At 33.5% G+C, this 18,972-nt stretch overlaps 1 protein-coding gene across 1 annotated transcript in view; it reads left to right on the top strand.

Annotated features, from left to right (window-relative positions):
* The window catches only part of LOC144435771 (endonuclease V-like), a 40,697-nt gene extending 24,048 nt beyond the window's left edge, over window positions 1–16,649 (top strand). The window contains exons 7-8 of the mRNA XM_078124390.1: window positions 1,722–1,850; window positions 16,390–16,649. Of these exons, the coding sequence (XP_077980516.1) occupies window positions 1,722–1,850; window positions 16,390–16,467 (207 nt within the window). The 3' untranslated portion in view covers window positions 16,468–16,649. The remainder of the gene's footprint in view (window positions 1–1,721; window positions 1,851–16,389) is intronic.
* Window positions 16,650–18,972: the final 2,323 nt, after the last annotated feature.

The following is an 18,972-nucleotide window of genomic DNA, read 5'->3' as shown; positions in this document are numbered from 1 at the left end:
TTCATAATAAAAACCATTGGGGGGGGGGGGGGATTTATTATTCTGACCTTATCCAGATGTTGACAGATGGTAACATTTAGTGCACCTGCTGAACACAATATGTGGTCCATCAAACCCAAAGTCAGGACACAAAAGTTGCTAATTCCTCCTGAATAAAAGGCCAGCTGTGTGAAATCAGCACGGAATGCCTTTGGCAAACTATTAACTTGAAAAAGTAATATCCTTTTTTCTTTGTGTGGATACCAAATGTGAACATATTAAAGTGAGGTTTACAATATTATAGCTCTCAACTTGAGATATAATTCTATTAAAAGGGAAATCACGACTCAAGCAGGAAATTTCAATGTGATGCTTCCTGGACTGAAATGATATTGTTGTTGAACTAGATGTAGATCCAATTTACAATTAAATTGTATTTTCATGCAAATAGTAACTTACTTTCAAGTCATTTTCTGTTCTCCTTTTATACAGAGAGTAACTGCCATACATAATAATTCAATAACAATAAACATATATCCAACACACACGGACATTATCAGACCAGACAAATTCTACACATGGTAATCCTATTGAAGGGTGATGTTTCTTATGATTTGCTTACTCATGATAGAGGCTTCAAAATTATGACTTAAATTGGACCATCAAAATATTAGAAGAAAAACTTAGTACAGTCCTACATACATTGAGAGTCCAAGTACAACATTTGTAACTTTTTATAGCATGACACTGGGGGGGCAAGTTTTCAGTATATGAATGTGGAAAAGTTTCTCTTTTTCAAACTCAGCATCATGATTAGTGAAGTTATGAGAATCACAGAAAAACGTAGTGCTTGTTTACAGTTGAAACAGCCTTATTCACTGATAATTATGGTATACCTCTAACAAATAACACACTCTTTTGAGTTAAAGTCTGGTAGAGAAGTCTGTGTCATCCATGATTGGTGTGGACTTTATACAAGGCCATTGAGTTCTTAAACGGTTAAAGTATTAGGAGGCATACATAAAGTCATGTTGTGATTTCAAGTTTTGGTGTATTGTATTTTTCCAAGTACTTTTTCCTTCCAAGATTGCCATCAACTAATACATTCTGTCACATACAAGACAAATTACTTTAAAAGTAACCCCATTCTTCACAAATGATTCAAACTCAAAATTTAGCAATGAAATATTTGTTTGTGACCTGCAGTTTAAAGGTAAAATTGCAGGTTTTTGCAATCATAAACTTATAAGTGTAATACGCTATGTACTACAGTACATGTATGTACAAAACTTTCAAAACGACAACAAATCAACAACATAATGTGACATGTTTCAGTGTTACAAGGACTGACTATTCATGGATTTCTAGACACTTTTTCTGTGTAGTAGGCTAACTACATCATTCTACAGTTTCCTGTGTAGTATTCAAAAGTCTTCACAACAAGTGGTATTGATAATTCCCAAATGCTTACTTTAGACGTAACAAAATTCTGTAGGTATTCTCCAGTAACATTATCCAGATCAGTGATGAGCTCAGATTGTTTTGGTTGTAGAAAAGGTCAAGAGATTCTATATGCAGGAAATTGCATTAGATTGTAAACTCCAAACCCAGGTCACTGATGGACTCCCAAATTTGTTTAACAAAAAGATGTTCATTACAGGTAAAATCATACCAGCCAGATAGGAACTGCATTGAATTGTAAAACTTGATGTTATTTCTGTTTTTAATTTGTTTTATTGTAGGCCTTGCGGAGTTGCAATACATCAAGCAATCCTGTGTATGTTTCCATAGGACATAAAATCAATCTTGATTCATCTGTCAAATTGGTGCAATGTTGCTGTAAATACAGAATACCTGAGCCCGTCAGACAGGTTAGTGACAGTAATATATATACAAAGCTAAGGTGTCACATTATCGTTGACTTCACTTTTTATTGGGTTTTATATCCATATGAAATCTGCAAAATGGTGTACATTGCATTCAACAGTTTGATATACAGTCAAAGGCAGTGTTAGGACAGTGTCCAGGCAGCATCTGGGGAGTTTAGGGCAGTGTCCGGGCATTGTTCGGGCAGTTTAGGCCAGTGACTGACCAGGCAGTGTCCGAGCAGTGTTAGGGCAGTGATCAGGCAGTGTCTGGGTACTGTTAGGGCTGTGACCAGGCAGTGTTTGGTCAGTGTTAGGACAGTGACCAGACAGGTTTCTATGTCAACTCAGGAAGTTGAATACACACAAACTCCATATAATGTCTATACCCCAAAGGTAACCTTCTTTTTATACCTCAACCTTTGACCTCCATATCCAAGATGTAAATGTAACAAAATTCTGTAGGTATTATCCAGCACCATTATCCAGATCAGTGATGAGCTAAGATTGTTTTGGTTGTAGAAAAGGTCAAGAGATTCTATATGCAGGAAATTGCATTAGATTGTAAACTCTTAGTTTTACTCAAAACCCAAAACACCTATGAGCTCCGTGTGAGTAATTGTCCCAGACTGTTTGGCTCATTACTCCGAGAGTCTCCCAAATTTCACCCATACCTTGTGAGTGAGACATGACTAAGTGATACAGTCTACCCATTCAGTTTGAATAACACTCACCCTGGGTTTGGGTCGGCCACAGAGAAATCCTCTATCTCCAGTGGGATTCAAAGCCATGACCTCCCAACTGCCAATCCTGAGCTCTACACTAACTATGGCACAGGGAGCTGGTACCTTGGTGTTTACAGCAATGTATGCCATGGTTTATTTGTTTCTGTATGAGTACTGTCAGATTGAATTGTGCTCAAGAATAATATTTCAAATTTATAGTATTATATATTTCTTTGGTTTCAAGGATATGGCATGTAATGGTTGATCTGCGCATGTGTTAAATTTGTTCAAATTACCATTCTCATTTGCTGCAAAAATTAAGAGAGCAATGTTTATTTTTACTTTGACTTATGAGTACTTGTAATTATTCCTACAATTGTGGTTCTAATTAGATACCCAATTTTATATTGCAAACATTGTTTTATCTTTGAACATGGTTTAACATTAATTTCAGAAGAAATTCTAACTGTAGTCTAGATATATGATATGCAGACATGAAGTGATGAACTCAAATGTTCCATGTATATTTTGTGTGATTGATAGCTAGTGGTATTGTTTACATAGCCTTATCATCGTTGTTGACATGATCACAATTAATCACATGATTAATTATACATGAATCATATGATTTTCAGCAAATTATTTGATCAATTACAACAATCTGCTTACATTTCAAGAATAAGTATATGATTTATATTGAAGAAAAGAATCAATCATGTAATACAAAACTTATGGAACTTAATCCATATTATAAAAATAATACCAATTATTTTATTCATGTGATATCTTGCATAATTTTGGCCAATAATCTGATGATTGATTGTAAGTTGTAACACTGTTTGTTCTGGATTGTATTGAAAGATTCACCACAGTGTTGCATCAGTATATGTGGCGTTTAACAGCTGGTGCACAGTGTTGAACCAGTATATGTGGCATTTAACAGCTGGTACTCAGCATTATGCTACCCATCGAAGCAGAAGTAGATTGGACAATAACAAACAGAACAAGTTTTAGCGAATTTATGGGTTGAAAATCCTTGTTGCTATGCAGTTCAGTTGCCGCTGTACAGTGACCAGGCCAAGAGAGACACTGCACTGACATATATTGCAAATGCGATTAAAACAACAGATTTTAATTATTTATTGATAAATTATTTTAATTTCACAAGATTTAATATTTCAGTAATAAACTCATATGTTCCTGTATCTAATACGAATTTTAGTAATCTTTCAAAATGTGTATAATTTGTATAAACTTCAAATCGATGTGACGTATGCTCTTGCCAGTTTTTCATTGGAGGTATTGTGTCCAACTGACAAATCATTTTAACAACCTTTTGAAATATCAACGGTAATTCTGTCAATAATTCTCACACAATTCTCAAACTAAATTGCTGCACTGTATGCCTCCCTATGAGCTAACAACACAACACCAAAGTTTGGTGATTTTATGTTGATTATAAGTCTGCACTGTAAATCAATACAGCAGCTAAAATAATTTTCTTTCTTATTTATAATCATGTGACTTGAGTTAACCAGCAGAATGTTTTGTTGTAATCGATGCGATAGCACACGGCTGACAAATCGGTCACACGGCCGACAAAAAACATTCACACTCGGTTGCTCACATGTGAGTAAATATGATTAATCCCAAAACACTGTGGGCAACAAAGTTGGTCATGTGCATCAGGCTTTACCAGGACATGCTTTGATAGTTTACCACAATGTTTCACGAGTTCATAGCTAGTTTCATGTAATTGATGTCTACAATAGACACTGTGTGTTGTATCATTTAAAGACACTCTTCAACCATTCAACCTTGTAGTTACTTCAAATATAAATAGATTGCTTTTATTGAATAACTGACCTTAACTTTCCTTTGTTTACTTTCCATTAAAGTTGTTGTCATACTAGCAACTCTCATTAATCATCAGCAAAGCTTGTGGTAATCAATGCATTAGTATGGTCTAATTAGTTTAATTGGATGGGTAGTTCTCTAATAATAGAACATTCTTTCTCTAGTAAACTAATCTGATGAACCAGGGGAGGTTTTCTTTGATCTTATTAAACAAAATACAATCATTTCTGTAGTGTTGCAAATTAACCCAATTAATCTAAACACATACAAATTAAGCAAATGGTCCAAAAATTCTACTTTTTTGTAAGGAGTGTAGCTCCTTGACTGCACTACCACTGAAAATGCCTGTTGGATAAATTTAAAAGTAAAATCTACATACTTGAGTTTTTGTATGTATGAATTTACCAAGATCTCCTTATAACATGAATGAAAAAAGTGAGTCAAATATTAAAAATGAGAATAAAGATACAATTTGGCTGTTAAATTTGTACAATAACTTTGCCAAACAACAAAGCAGTTGGGGGGGGGGGGGCGCTATGATTTCCATGAAGGCTTGTCAGCTTTGCATTGCAGTGGAAATACCACCAGTATGCATATGCATTGGTCAAAGTAATCCCTGGTACATATATAATAATGTTTGATACTTTTGCCTTATATTTGATGTAGTCATGATTTGTTATTAAAAGTCACTGTAATAATGATATTAGAACAGGTTGGAAACAATGTAAATATAACTGTTCATCTAACAATGTCTAATCTAATATGTATAAAACTCCATGACATGTGAGTTTTAAGTGTGGCATACTTGGGGGTATTGGCACAAGTGCTCATGTTGGCAGTGTTCTCTGTGGTCATACTTCACATGTGTAGCAAGTGAATCATGAGGCAGAAAACACTGCAAACATGAGTACAAATATCCCCCAAGTATACCCACACTGGCACTCAGGTGCCATAAGGTTCTGTTATTATTACATATGTTTATCAAAAACAGCAAATTTTTGTATAAATCATACTATGTGATCATGTGATTTTGTATGCAAGAAATGATTGTGCCCCTCAATTGTATATCTTTTCAGGCATACAATAATTTTTTTCAGTATTGCACTGCAGTGAAATTACCACTAGTACACACACACCGATGCAAGTAATCTGTGGTACATATATAATATTGTGTTGTGTTCTTACCTTTTATTGTAGTGTAGTTTCATGGTCTGTTATTAAAAATCAATATAATGATATTAGAACAGGTTGATCATCATAAGAGAAAGATGAATGGTAATAAACAGTAACAATAGACTGAATCAACAAGCTGTGAAAAGAAGTACAAAACCAATTAGTTAATGGTTGATTTGTCTCATTCGGAACTCCTGCCAACAATAAGCGATTCTTGCAGGCAAATTACCACATGTCTTTCAGTCCAATGAATTTTACTGTTTCAACTTCGAATTCGTCTGTACTGGTACATTTGTGTTTTATACATCCCGATTCCCTGTATATGTCTTTCATGATTTGCATGGGTTCATGTTTTGAAATGGATATCCTTTGATGCCGAAAGGAAAATGTTTAGATATAATGTTTCTTATCTAATGAACCATATAAAAAGTCGTTGAAGTGAATTAAATTGAACAAACTAGAAATGTAGATTAGTGGACACTTGACAATTATGATGATTCAATATTGAAAGCTAGAAGGTTGATAACTCATTGTATACAGTCCGTTGTTGCTGAAAGCCACAACTTAAGATTTTATCAATGCAATATTCTAAATGACCTAAATTTAGGGCCAACTCCATTCTTTGTGTGTAACAAATCAAGAGTAAATACCATGAGTCAACTCTAAAAGAGACAACTAGTATGTGAAGTATTACATTTGGACATGGCTTACTTTTATTGATTAATGAACCTCAGTGTGCATGAAGAGAATTGCTGTTCAACTTAATTGCATCTCATAATGATCCTATTGTGCCAATGTTTCTCAAATCTTTTGTTTTTTTTGGTGTCATGTAGTAACTGAGATATTTCCATAGACAGTATATTGTGGCTTCTGATATCTGGCTTCCTGCATGATGGGTAAATTATTTTCTTATTCTGACCAAATATGGGCATTTGTGTTGGAGGATTAAATGGTAATCTGCCTGATGTAAGGAAAGCCAATGACTTTCTGATCCAAAGCTGAAAATGCCCATTTTGGAGCTTTATAATATTGTGTTACATGCCATACAATTATGTGGTATGAAATATATTTATCTGGGGCAGGTATAGCCTTCATTGAAAATTACACAGACTACAGAAATGAGCCATAAGATACATTTCTGATGCTGACAGAGATTCACCCACAGCTAATGTATTCAAATCTATAAATGTGTTACCAATCTTAAAGGGTATCTTTTAAAAGTCTGTTTTTTACCTTTAAGTGCCTTAACAGCCTCTGTCCTAAGTATTTTGACTCTTGTTTTAAGTATATTCACAGCTGTACAGAACTATAAGGTCAAGTAAAAACAACGACTTGTTAGTACCTTGACCTAGAATTGAATTTTTATGTTTTGTGGTGTAAAATATTTGTATACACCACTCAAAGTGAGAAATAGTACATTGCTGTCTTCCTTCACACGTGGCGGTCACCAATATTTTATGACAACATTTTAAACACTCCTGCTATTTATTATGTGCAATTCATATTTTTATCCTGTCTGCATACCATTTTGTTTAGATGGCCCCAGGGAAGATTGGCCTCTGCCAACTGGACTACCCTCTTTAAACAAGTTTATTGATTGATTGATTGATTGATTGATTGATTGATTACATTATTAGTAGCATTTTTATTTGGTTAGATTGCCAATATTTGAAGAAGTAGACAATGCTACTTTGCCTTGTAACTCCAGAGTACATTTGTGATCTTCTCCAGCCATGCACACTGAGTCGCACTGTACAATCTACGTTCTAGAAGCAAGAATTTGCTTAAAACAACAAATTACAGACAAATCTCCTATTGAGGGTGTTCATTCTCATATGTCGCCCCTAAATTATTGAACTCTTTGCCACTTGACATTCGCCAAGCCTCAAGAAGACTTATTTGTTCACCAAAACCTATGGTGTGCTTTAGCCAGTCAGCACTACTAAACAGAACATTGCTCTGGAGATTGGCCCTATAGAAATTTGATTGATGGATTGATTGAGCAATATAAACATTACCTGCCCGGCAAGTACCCCATATGTTTCCATCTGAATCGATGGTAAGATTACTTGGTTACACAGAAATCATGAATGGTTGGGATTATTGAGACATGTCTATGAATGTTCTCAATCATCTAGGTATGAAGTTAATAATTACTTGTAACTACTTCTTTATATTGAGGCATGTAAAAACACCTTTGTTGACAAACTTGATACTATGAGATTTGTAGACATATTTTACAAATTTGATTCAACTTAATACGTTTAAGCGCAAACTTATTATTCAAGAGTAAGATAGCTAATTTTTATGACTGAGATGATACAAAACTAAACGTCTTTTTGTTATATGTTATCAAAGCATTTTCTAATTCAGCATATATTTAATGATAAACATACACATGATGGAATTGCCTATGGTTATTGTCTAATTTGTCACTTTCATAACCTCTGTGTCACGTACATTCCTGGAGGCATGCAAAGAAACTATTCACTCTGAATCAGAATTTGAAATCTCTTCAATATCATCGCTCACTTTTGAAGCCAATAAAATGTATATCTCTGTTCTTGGAAGAGGTGATGTGGCAATTAGAAACAGAACAGTTGGAAAGCATGCTTACAATCTGATGTAAATTTGTTCAAAAATGAAACATACTAGTCCAGGGTCACAAAAAGGCCTGAAAGTCAACAATTCTATTATATCAGATAAGCATATTAAAAGGCGAAGTACCAAAGAAATGTTGCTTCAAAATTTGTTGAACTCTCCATGCCCTATTTGAAGTGAACTTTGATACATTAAAACTCATGTGGAAGAGTCGTTTTCACATTAAAGTACATTATCATGAAAGTGTACCATTGCAACCTGATTGGCTGCCTGGCTCACTGAGCAGAAATTCGATGGTATGGGCGCCACTTCAGATGTAGAGGAGGCGATCAGGATAAAAATGTAAACATGTACCATGAAGGTCATTTCAGGCAAAATAATGAAGGTAAAATAGCAATGAACATTCAGCCGACATCTACATCGGATTTTAATCAGATTGCCATTGTCTGTAAATCACTTGTTACTCCAGATATCACACATTTATAGAAGGACATCTTCTCTTGTGTTTTTCCATCTGTCCATGCATCTTTCTGTGTGACAAAGTACAGCCATATCTCAACTATGCATAGGTTATATTCATTTCAAATCTATCACAAAGGTGACATACTACAGGGGACATTTGCACATTAACCTCTAGTTTCTTAGATTTATCAAATTAAATTAAACCAGATGGTTCAGTCACCACTGCGGTCACATTGTCATTGAAAGCAGCTATTTGGATTATTACTGTGGAAAATGATGTGTGGTGACTTTATTATGTGTGTACCCCTAATCTCAGGGCTTAACCCTAATCCCCATGCTATCAGATTTGAACATCCTGGTCACAATATCTAATTTTACCCCAATTTTTCTCATATACTTGCATCACAAGAGTTGTGTAACAGAAGGATAAGTGTCCAATACTGTAAAAATCCCACCAGTGTTTTTCCTCAACAAGGAAATAAATGCGTCAGTAAGCCCGATAGTCCCTTCCTCAGCTCTCTCACCAGCAACTATGGAGTGCTACTGATCTTTCACCAGCAACTATGGAGTGTTACTGATCTCTCACCAGCAACTATGGCATGTATGGCTGGTCTAAGCCCTCTTTTGAAACAATTCTAAGTAGCACACTGTACATTAAGCAGTAGACAACATCACATTCCTGCCTATATTATACAGAATGAACATGCTTTTTTCCCATTATTTGTGTATTCATTACTTTGTAATAATCTGACTGTAGGATTACCTTCAAACGATCATTTTATTGACACCAGAACTGATTTACATTCTTTGGCTGAACCCTGCATGTAATCATTAATATAGTTATATAGTCGTAAAACCTTATTGAATACCAATGTGTCAGTTTCAATTATGTGAAAGAAAAAACAGAATGTCTTAAGTGTTGGAAGGTTGTGCGCTAGTCTAAGAGTAATTCACATGCATAATTGCGCAAATTTGGTAATTATTTTGTAGGAGATGCACCCAGTAACTCTCCCATTCAATAATCAAGATCATTTGGGAATTTAGAGTACATGAGGATCATTCAATTATCACTTGTGCAGCTGGGATACTGGTCAAATTTCTATCAGAACATATCTCTCACAAACGTATGAACGTCAAGTGGTCATTCAACTTCCCTTATTTTATGACATACAAACATCTCAGACTGATTGTAGTATTAATTCTGTCTAGTTCATTAGGTAAGGAGAAACTGTATATTACAATTTTGAAAAATGCTGTCTGCCCTGACCCGTCTGTCTTTCCACAAGTATGTATGCAATTGTTGCCTAATTGCTTGTCATATGTGATATATGTATTGTAGTGTGAGCATAAAGGAATGGCATATTGAGCAGTGTAATCATCACTAAGGCAATTTGAGCATCTCAGTATACCAATGATTTAGTAATAATTTTAGCTAGAAATCCTTGGCACATTAATTTTTTATAATGTCATTTTTTATCCTATCAATTATGTGCTGTTGCTGTGTATAAAAAAAGAGTAAAGTGAATTGCCCTGATGGTTAAGCCAAATGAAATTATATATTTCGAGGAATAAGCATGTAATGGATAAAATGACTGTAACAACTTGATAGCCTTATGAAATGTGTTGTAAATTGCTTTACATCTATCTGTCTATGAATTGTGCAATTTTTTCTTCTTTTTTTCCTTTCAAAAATGTTCTTTAAATCATTTTGCATCAATATATCATGTCTCTTTTTTCCATTTCCCCCTTTTAAAAAATGTATTGTAAACTGCTTATAACTTATGTCATATATATTATATGAATATGGTATTCTTATAATTAATCAACTTATAGTTAAATGTCTATGGATTAACATAATATTTCCATTGAGTAATTATACCTTACTACTACCAGTAGAATTATACAAAGTATGTCAAATGAGATGTAGTGCATATGAATGTGTAATTAGGTGCAATAAGTGTATATGAACATAGGATATGTAATAACTAAACATTTCATACTTCATACATTAGTTTAAGTCAGTTAAATTGATATGTAATGTACATTAATATTACATATTGGATTACGGTTTTTATAATTATAATAATAATAATAAATAATGTATATTCTGGATCCCACATGGGGAATGTGAGAAACTGTCAGTAGTTAAAATTACAATTGTATAAACACTACAAAAGTGTGATGAAAGCTCATCTGTGCAAAAGTTCAGTCTAAATTAATGGATTTAACTTTGTATTGCACCAAAATTTAATTAGCTCACCAATTTAGCATACAAAACTGACAATTCCTATTGCCTGTGATTAAAACAAATTCCTGAAACATTCATCTTTGGTAATTTTAACCGTTTGATCATGAAAATGTTATGACATGTCCAGCCAAAGATAGGTTTTTGTTATATCACTGTTGACAATTCATATTGTAGTTAGTAATGAAATTAAAAAGTGGCGTCTTCTTTTAATGACCTAATCACAAGCACCTTTATTGTTTACTGAATGAAAGACTGCATAATTATATAGAGATAAGATTGAAGGCTTTTGAGTGAACAGTTGTAAGTAATTTGTGTCAGTTGGTAACTTTATTAGCATTGCAATTACTTGTCAAACCAATGACATCCCTGTAGTATATACAATGATGGATTGAACATTGTCATAATTTTGATGAGTAACCTTCCTAGGAAACAGAGCAATTGGTGCTTAATTTTCATGCATAGTGAAGTAGGCATTGTATTTATGAATGTTACATATTCAAAAAAGATTAGCCATTTTGACTAAAATCGATGAATTAAAGCTTCTTATATACCCTGACTGTCTTTCTCCCTACAAAGAGAATGCCATAAGTTCAGCAAATTTGAAATCAGCACTAAGAAATGCAAACAAATTGAAGCTTTTGACTTAAACAAACACATGTGAAGAAACAGTCATAATTGTAGATTGGTAGATATGTACATTTTAAATTGTTGTCCATTTTGATATGAACTAATGTATGATATAATAGATGTACAAAACTTAGATTTAATTACAGGTAGCAATATTCACTATACACTCTATACAGCATACTAATCGAGAGAACTTTATGTTCTATCACATTAAATATTTACTTGGCCTTTTCTCATGATGTCCATTCTGAATACAGTATCCCCTCTGGCTATTTCTACATATTCATATTATAATCATAGCAATAGTGCACAAACATGGAAGTAAGTTTTCTACACTGCTACGTCTAAAGTGGTGAATTCCCAGGAGAGGGTACTGTAAGTGGGAGTTAAATGACTCTTATCTCAAAATGTCATATCTATGTTCACAAGGTGGTTAAAAGCATAGACACCAACAGGAAATACAAAGTGACAGTTAGATGGCAAAGGTACATTATGCTATCAACATGGTATGTACATAAAGACAGGTTAAACTAGACAGCCCACTGCACTACACTCTGTTGTAGTTTGTTTTCACAGGGTATGTACATACAGACAGGTTAAACTAGACAGCCCACTGCACTACACCCTGTTGTAGTTTGTTTTCACATGGTATGTACATAAAGACAGGTTAAACTAGACAGCCCACTGCACTACACTCTGTTGTAGTTTTTTCTCATAGGGAGTCTGAAAGTGCAAGTCATGCTTAGCTACTACATATAAATATAGAAATATGTATCTCTTGTGCCTGGAATGTTGTGTTCATTTTATGAAAATGAATGACAAATAGTGCAAAATATCACATAAAACATCTGTTAGTGTACATGTATGTACTAACTGTATGACCTAAGCATAATTTATCACCACATAGAGTTACTCTATTGCTGATATTGATGTCATTTCAGTAGAGGTTACTTGTCAAGTTATAGTGTTGAAAGAAGTTTAGTGAAGAAATGCAAGAATCATTTTATTTGGTACATACATTACCAAAACTTGAAATGCTATTGAAAACTGAATGTAAAATGATGTTCAAACAGTGTTGTTGTGATGTAATGCATTGTGTTTCATTATCATAGAATATTGTGTCATTGCAGTGTTTTATAAGATAATTACGCAATAAAACACCCCCTGGGGATGGTATACCACTCGGTTTTGACCAGTGAACTCAATATATGCATGAGCGATAGCGAGTGCATATATTGAGTTCACTGGTCAAAACCGAGTGGTATACCATTCCCAGGGGTGGTTTATCACTATTATATTATACCAGTATATTGAAAATATCGGAAACAAGATAAGACGCAACAATTTCTGGTTTCATTTGCACCCCCATCCCTGCACGGACTACAATGTTCGTAGATGAACAGTGAACATCAAAATTTGGATGTGTGCCAACTGTGCATTATCACTCATTTTAGACGTGCTAATTCGATGTCTAGACCAATCAGATCTCTTGATTTGCGCCATCAATATACTGGTATAATATAATGGTAAATTTAGTTCATTTTGGTTACAGGGATATACTAACTCGATTTATGTAATGCACTGCTACATCATTAGATTGTTTTGTATGTGATGTATTAAGGTGAATTTAGCAAGACACACTTTGCCATGCAATTCAGTTGATTTAATGCAATATTGGTTAATACAGACCACCATTATTGGCGAAAACAGATTGAAGGGAATGCAGCTATGTACATATAGATGAAGTGTAACAAACTAGAGATTAAGTTAGTGGTGTATACGTGGTAACATAGTTTACAAACAAGTGGGGAATGTGCTTAATATAACTAATCACACATGTTCTGAAATGCTTGGTGATTTAAAGCTTGTAATGAGTCATTTGCAATTTCAATAATTAGGTTATATCTTAAAAATGCACTCTTCAATTAAATTTGGTACGTACTTCAAACATAACTAATTGCATATGTTCTGGTGCATTCCAACAATTATTGTGTGTAGTAACAAAAGTCTGAAGACTTTACCCTTATGGAAGGCATTCAGTTTAAATCTGGTGCTAACATGTATATTTAAACAAAATGCACAGGTGTTCAGGTACTTTTTCTAACATACAATGTATATGTATATTTAAACAAAATACACAGGTGTTCAGGTACTTTTTCTAACATATTTAATATGTATATTTAAACAAAATACACAGGTGTTCAGGTACTTTTTCTAACATATATGTATATTTAAACAAAATACACAGGTGTTCAGGTACTTTTTCTAACATATTATGTATATTTAACAAAATGCACAGGTGTTCAGGTACTTTTTCTAACATATTTAATATGTATATTTAAACAAAATACACAGGTGTTCAGGTACTTTTTCTAACATATATGTATATTTAAACAAAATGCACAGGTGTTCAGGTACTTTTTCTAACATATATGTATATTTAAACAAAATGCACAGGTGTTCAGGTACTTTTTCTAACATATTATGTATATTTAACAAAATGCACAGGTGTTCAGATACTTTTTCCAACAATTTAATTGTGTATATTTATATAAATGTACTTTTTATAGGTCTAGATAGAGCTGTTCAATGTACTTTTTATGGCTTTAGATAAAGGTGTTCAATGTACTTTTTATATAATATTAAGTACACTAATACGGAGGTGTTAAGTATACTAATATTGTGATATAGCGGTGTTCAGTGTACTTTTTATGACGACAATGATGATACGTACTGATACAAATCCACTGGTGTTCATGTACTTATTATAATCTTGATATGTATAATGAGACATAATCAAAGCTAAGGAAACAAAGTATTAGATGTAAAACACCTCTAAGTCTAATCCATGGTCATCAGCTGTTCTATTCGTATATCGTCCATAGGCAATCACATCTGCTCCCCCTTACTGATTTTAAATACCAAAGAACCTAACTCTTACATGTACTTGCATTTAAATGTTATGGTTAGTCATGCATTTGAAATGAACATTAATGCATTTGGAGAGATAAAATCATGAAATGGAAATACCTGGTTTTCTTGTTGGCTATAATATGCAACAAAGATTACGACAGTCCTAACAGAACTGAAACCTATTCTCACTGGATACATTTAGACAACATCTCTAAGGCCTTGAAAAATAATTGTTTGCTTCCAGTTATCCAACCCCACCTAGTTTTTTACTGCTCCTAAACTTTTTTTTATGTATTCGAGAAAAAAATGATAAAATCACGAAAATGGAAAACCTGAACTAGACACTCACACATGAAAAAAAATATAATAAAATAAAATAAAAAAATCTACCTACCCACCTATTCTAAAATTGAATGTAATCAGAACCACATAATTTTTTTTATTAGGCCTAAGTATTAAAAATTGTGTCATATTTTATTTTATTACCACCCAGAGGCCTCGGGGGGCTATTACACTGGGTTCCATGCATGTGTTCATCTGTGCATCTATGCAGTCACCCTCACATCTCTGGAAAGCACCAACCAATTTCAACCAAACCTAGTGCAAGGGTAACATGTGAGACATTTGCATGTCACTTTGCTTTGCAACTGAATCAAATATGGCCGAATGGCAGTCATATTTGTTGTTAAATTTCACAATATGTATAATAACTTTGGATGTGTAATATGCCATGCTGCCATTCAAGTGCATGCACCCATGTTATCAAATATGAGCTTTCTTTTAAAACTTGGGCTGTCTTCATAGCTTTTTGATTGACCATGTGAGACTTGACCTGTACATGTATAGCAAAATGGCAACCATATTAGTGATAAAAAAGCATATTTTGCCTGCTATCTCGAAAGGTTTGATGCATGCAGACGCCATTCAAGTGTCATCCTTCACATTATCAATGATTAGCTTTCTAATGAGACCATGACTTTTGACCTTGACAAACATTTTCAAAGAGAAATGACCAAAATCTTTCTTTCTATGATAACTTAAGAAGTTGAATACACAAAGACTGCATTGAAATGTCTATATATCCAAAAAGTAAGCTTTCTTTTTATACTTTTAACCTTTAACTTTGACTTCCATATTCAAGGTCAAATAGCAAATTGTGAATAAAGTATGAAGTTTTTTATCTAGAGACACCATTCAAATTTGCACTAGAACTTTGCCATAAAACACACAAGTTGGAGACAATATCTTCATTGAAGGCTTATTCTTTATGTTTATCCACTCATGCATTGTAATGAAAATGTGACAGATTTTGTTTCAATATAACAAACTTTAAGGTATTCCTTCTACATGTAGTACTTGGCAAGTTATTTGACAAAACTGACAATTCTTTGCCTCATTAGTTCTATTTCCGAGCAAAAGTTGAAATGTGAAAAGGAACTGAATTATTCTTGACAAGTTAAGTGCAGCCTTGCATATAAAATGAACATGGTCTGTTACCAGGACACTCCCTTATTGAATTGCATGCCCATGAAATTTGATTATGCCATACTGAATTTGTTTATATTTTGCCATATTAATCAGTTTAATTAATTTTTGACAATCATCAAAAATAAGCAACGGTTACATGTTATTTGCCTTGCTCCTGTATATCCCATTTTGAATATATCAATGCTGCATTGACACTATTTATATTACAATCATGCTGTTCCAATATGTTATTTCTTGCAGATCTCTACAGATCAGACTAGTTTCAGAAGCATTAGATAGACTACCTAAATCACATTTTGCTCTAAGTCTTATAACGGAGCTTGCTATGGATGACAGTGTAATTGTATATGCCTTATGACATGCATTTTAAATAATTGATGGTTTTCAGGGGAAGGTATATCTGATCTTCACATCCCAATGAGTAATTTTTTTTTATCCATTGATATTTCAGGCTGATATTAGATCCAGAGAATTCCTGCGGCAAAATTTCAAAGGCAGTGAAAAGAGTACCACTGGGAATGTGTTGTGAAGATTTATCAATACTGCAATAACATAGGGCTAATGATCATGGACACTTCAGATAGCTTTACTCCTGTCATATACACATGTCTGTTTATGACAACCATAGATGGTATTTCATAATGCTGCTTTCCATTAAGGAAACCGACAAACAGATTTGATATTTAAACTATCTCATTATGATACATCTGACATCCCCAGTTTTTTAACAGGTTCAGTTGATAAAATTGTGACTGCTTGCTTGTATGTCTGTAACACTATAAAGTCAAGTGACTTTGTGTATTTTATTACAGTGTTATCATAATCTTAGTATCGGTATTGAATAGAATAATGTCAAATTGAAACTACAGTTTTTTAACCTCTATTTTTAAATTACTTTCTCCTGTGAAGAGGAATGGCTTGTGTGTGTCCGTCCGCCTGCCCCAGTCTTTCCAACTGCAGTGATCCAGTTGGCCATCCACATTGTACATACTTTAAGCTGAAATTTTTACAAGTTATGAGAGACATATGCACATAATTTAGTTTTTGTATTAAAACCTGTGAAATTAAGGCAAATGGCCACCTGTTTTTTGTTGTAAAAGTCTCCTAGTTGTACAATATCTTGGCAACAACAATATACATTTACAATTTCTGCATTATTGTCATTCATTAAGCAATGAACACACATAGACTAATGTTTAATACTGTAAACAAATTTGTGACTAATTACTTTCAATGATAATGACATGTATTTACATATTGTTGTATTGATGATAATCATATACTGTGTAGCAAATAAAATTGCTTTTTATAAAACTTTCTTATACAGTAGCGAATGTTTGTATATAGAATAAAGAATACTTAGATATAAATGATTAATATTTATGTATAAAATAATACAATACTTTTATGTTAAAGTGATATCAATCTAGTTTTGCTATTTTCACCATTTCCAAATTAGGTAACACTGATATATGGGAATAGAAAACTAAGTTTGAATTTCTGTAAAGAAATCATTTTGTGTTTTATCCAGATACTGTAAAAACCTGCTATAAATAACTTTTTTTTACTCCAATAAAAAATCTTATAAATACAAAAAAAACACACTGATATTTCACAAGCAGAAATGGGTAGCTCATTGGTTGGTGGGTTTGGTTAGTTGGTTCTTTGCTTATATGGTTGTCATTATTATGATGGTAATAGAAGTTCACAGGTAATTAAAATGGTCTTTCACGGGCATTCAAAAACTTAACTGTTATTAAAAGATTAATAAGCACTTTTTCTAAATGGAATGAAATTAGCTTATCTGTGGATGTAGTATATCATACAATTCGGTATATTGTATATCAGGCATAAGCTAGAGTGGTGGCACGGTTTGCAAGGATACCACAGATGTGATTAAGACCTACAAATATACTTGTCCACACTCATAATGATTGCCCAATTAATGCATAGAAAGATCTGCTTAATTATGAATAGTTTGACATGTGTCCTGCAATTCAGTATCATCTTTATGTACTGTTCAGTACAACATTACTTGCTTTGAAGATTTGTAGATTTCCTATTGGCCTCATCATTTACAAGATACGTTTTGCATCCAGGGGCTTTCCAGTTATTATGAGCTGTGGCATCATATAGTGTTTCTGTAATTCTTAGTGTATTACTTTGGGTATCCTGTAAGCATCTATTTTTATATACAAAGCAACCAACCCTCTTCAGTGTTTCTAAGACAGTGCAATCCTGTAAGCATATATTTTTATATACAAACCAACCAACCCTCTCCAGTGTTTCTAAGACAGTGCAATTCTGTAAGCATCTCAGTTTATATACAAACCAACCAACCCACTCCAGTGTTTCTAATACAGTGCAATCCTGTTAGCATATATTTTTATGTACAAACCAACCAACCCTCTTCAGTGTTTCTAAGACATTGCAATCATGTAAGCATATATTTTTATACACAAACCAACCAACCCACTTCTACGGAAGCGTATTAGTGCCAAGTTGTAAGGAAAAAAATAAAATTTAAAATCTCGTAATTACGAGATTTCAATTCTCGTAATTACGACTTTTTTCTCGTAATTACGACTTTTTTCTCGTAATTACGAGTTTTCAATTCTCGTAATTACGACTTTTCGATTCTCGTAATTACGACTTTTTTCTCGTAATTACGACTTTTTTCTCGTAATTACGAGTTTTCAATTCTCGTAATTACGACTTTTCGATTCTCGTAATTACGCCTTTTTTCTCGTAATTACGACTTTTCAATTCTCGTAATTACGACTTTTCGATTCTCGTAATTACGACTTTTTGAATCTCGTAATTACGAGAATCGTAAAGACATTTCGATTCTCGTAATTACGTCGCAATTCTCCGGTAAGTTGATATCTAACTGGAAAAATCACACTGCCATTTTAAGTTCATGTTATAAGCAACAGCTGAGTTCTCAACAACACCCGATCATCGGGTAGTAAGTACATTTAAGGTGAACTGAACACTCTAATATAAGTCCAGTGAAATTACATAACACCTATAG

Source organism: Glandiceps talaboti, chromosome 5 (assembly GCF_964340395.1).
Source record: "Glandiceps talaboti chromosome 5, keGlaTala1.1, whole genome shotgun sequence".
NCBI classification, from domain to species: domain Eukaryota; kingdom Metazoa; phylum Hemichordata; class Enteropneusta; family Spengelidae; genus Glandiceps; species Glandiceps talaboti.
This window is presented reverse-complemented; position numbering and strand designations above follow the sequence as displayed.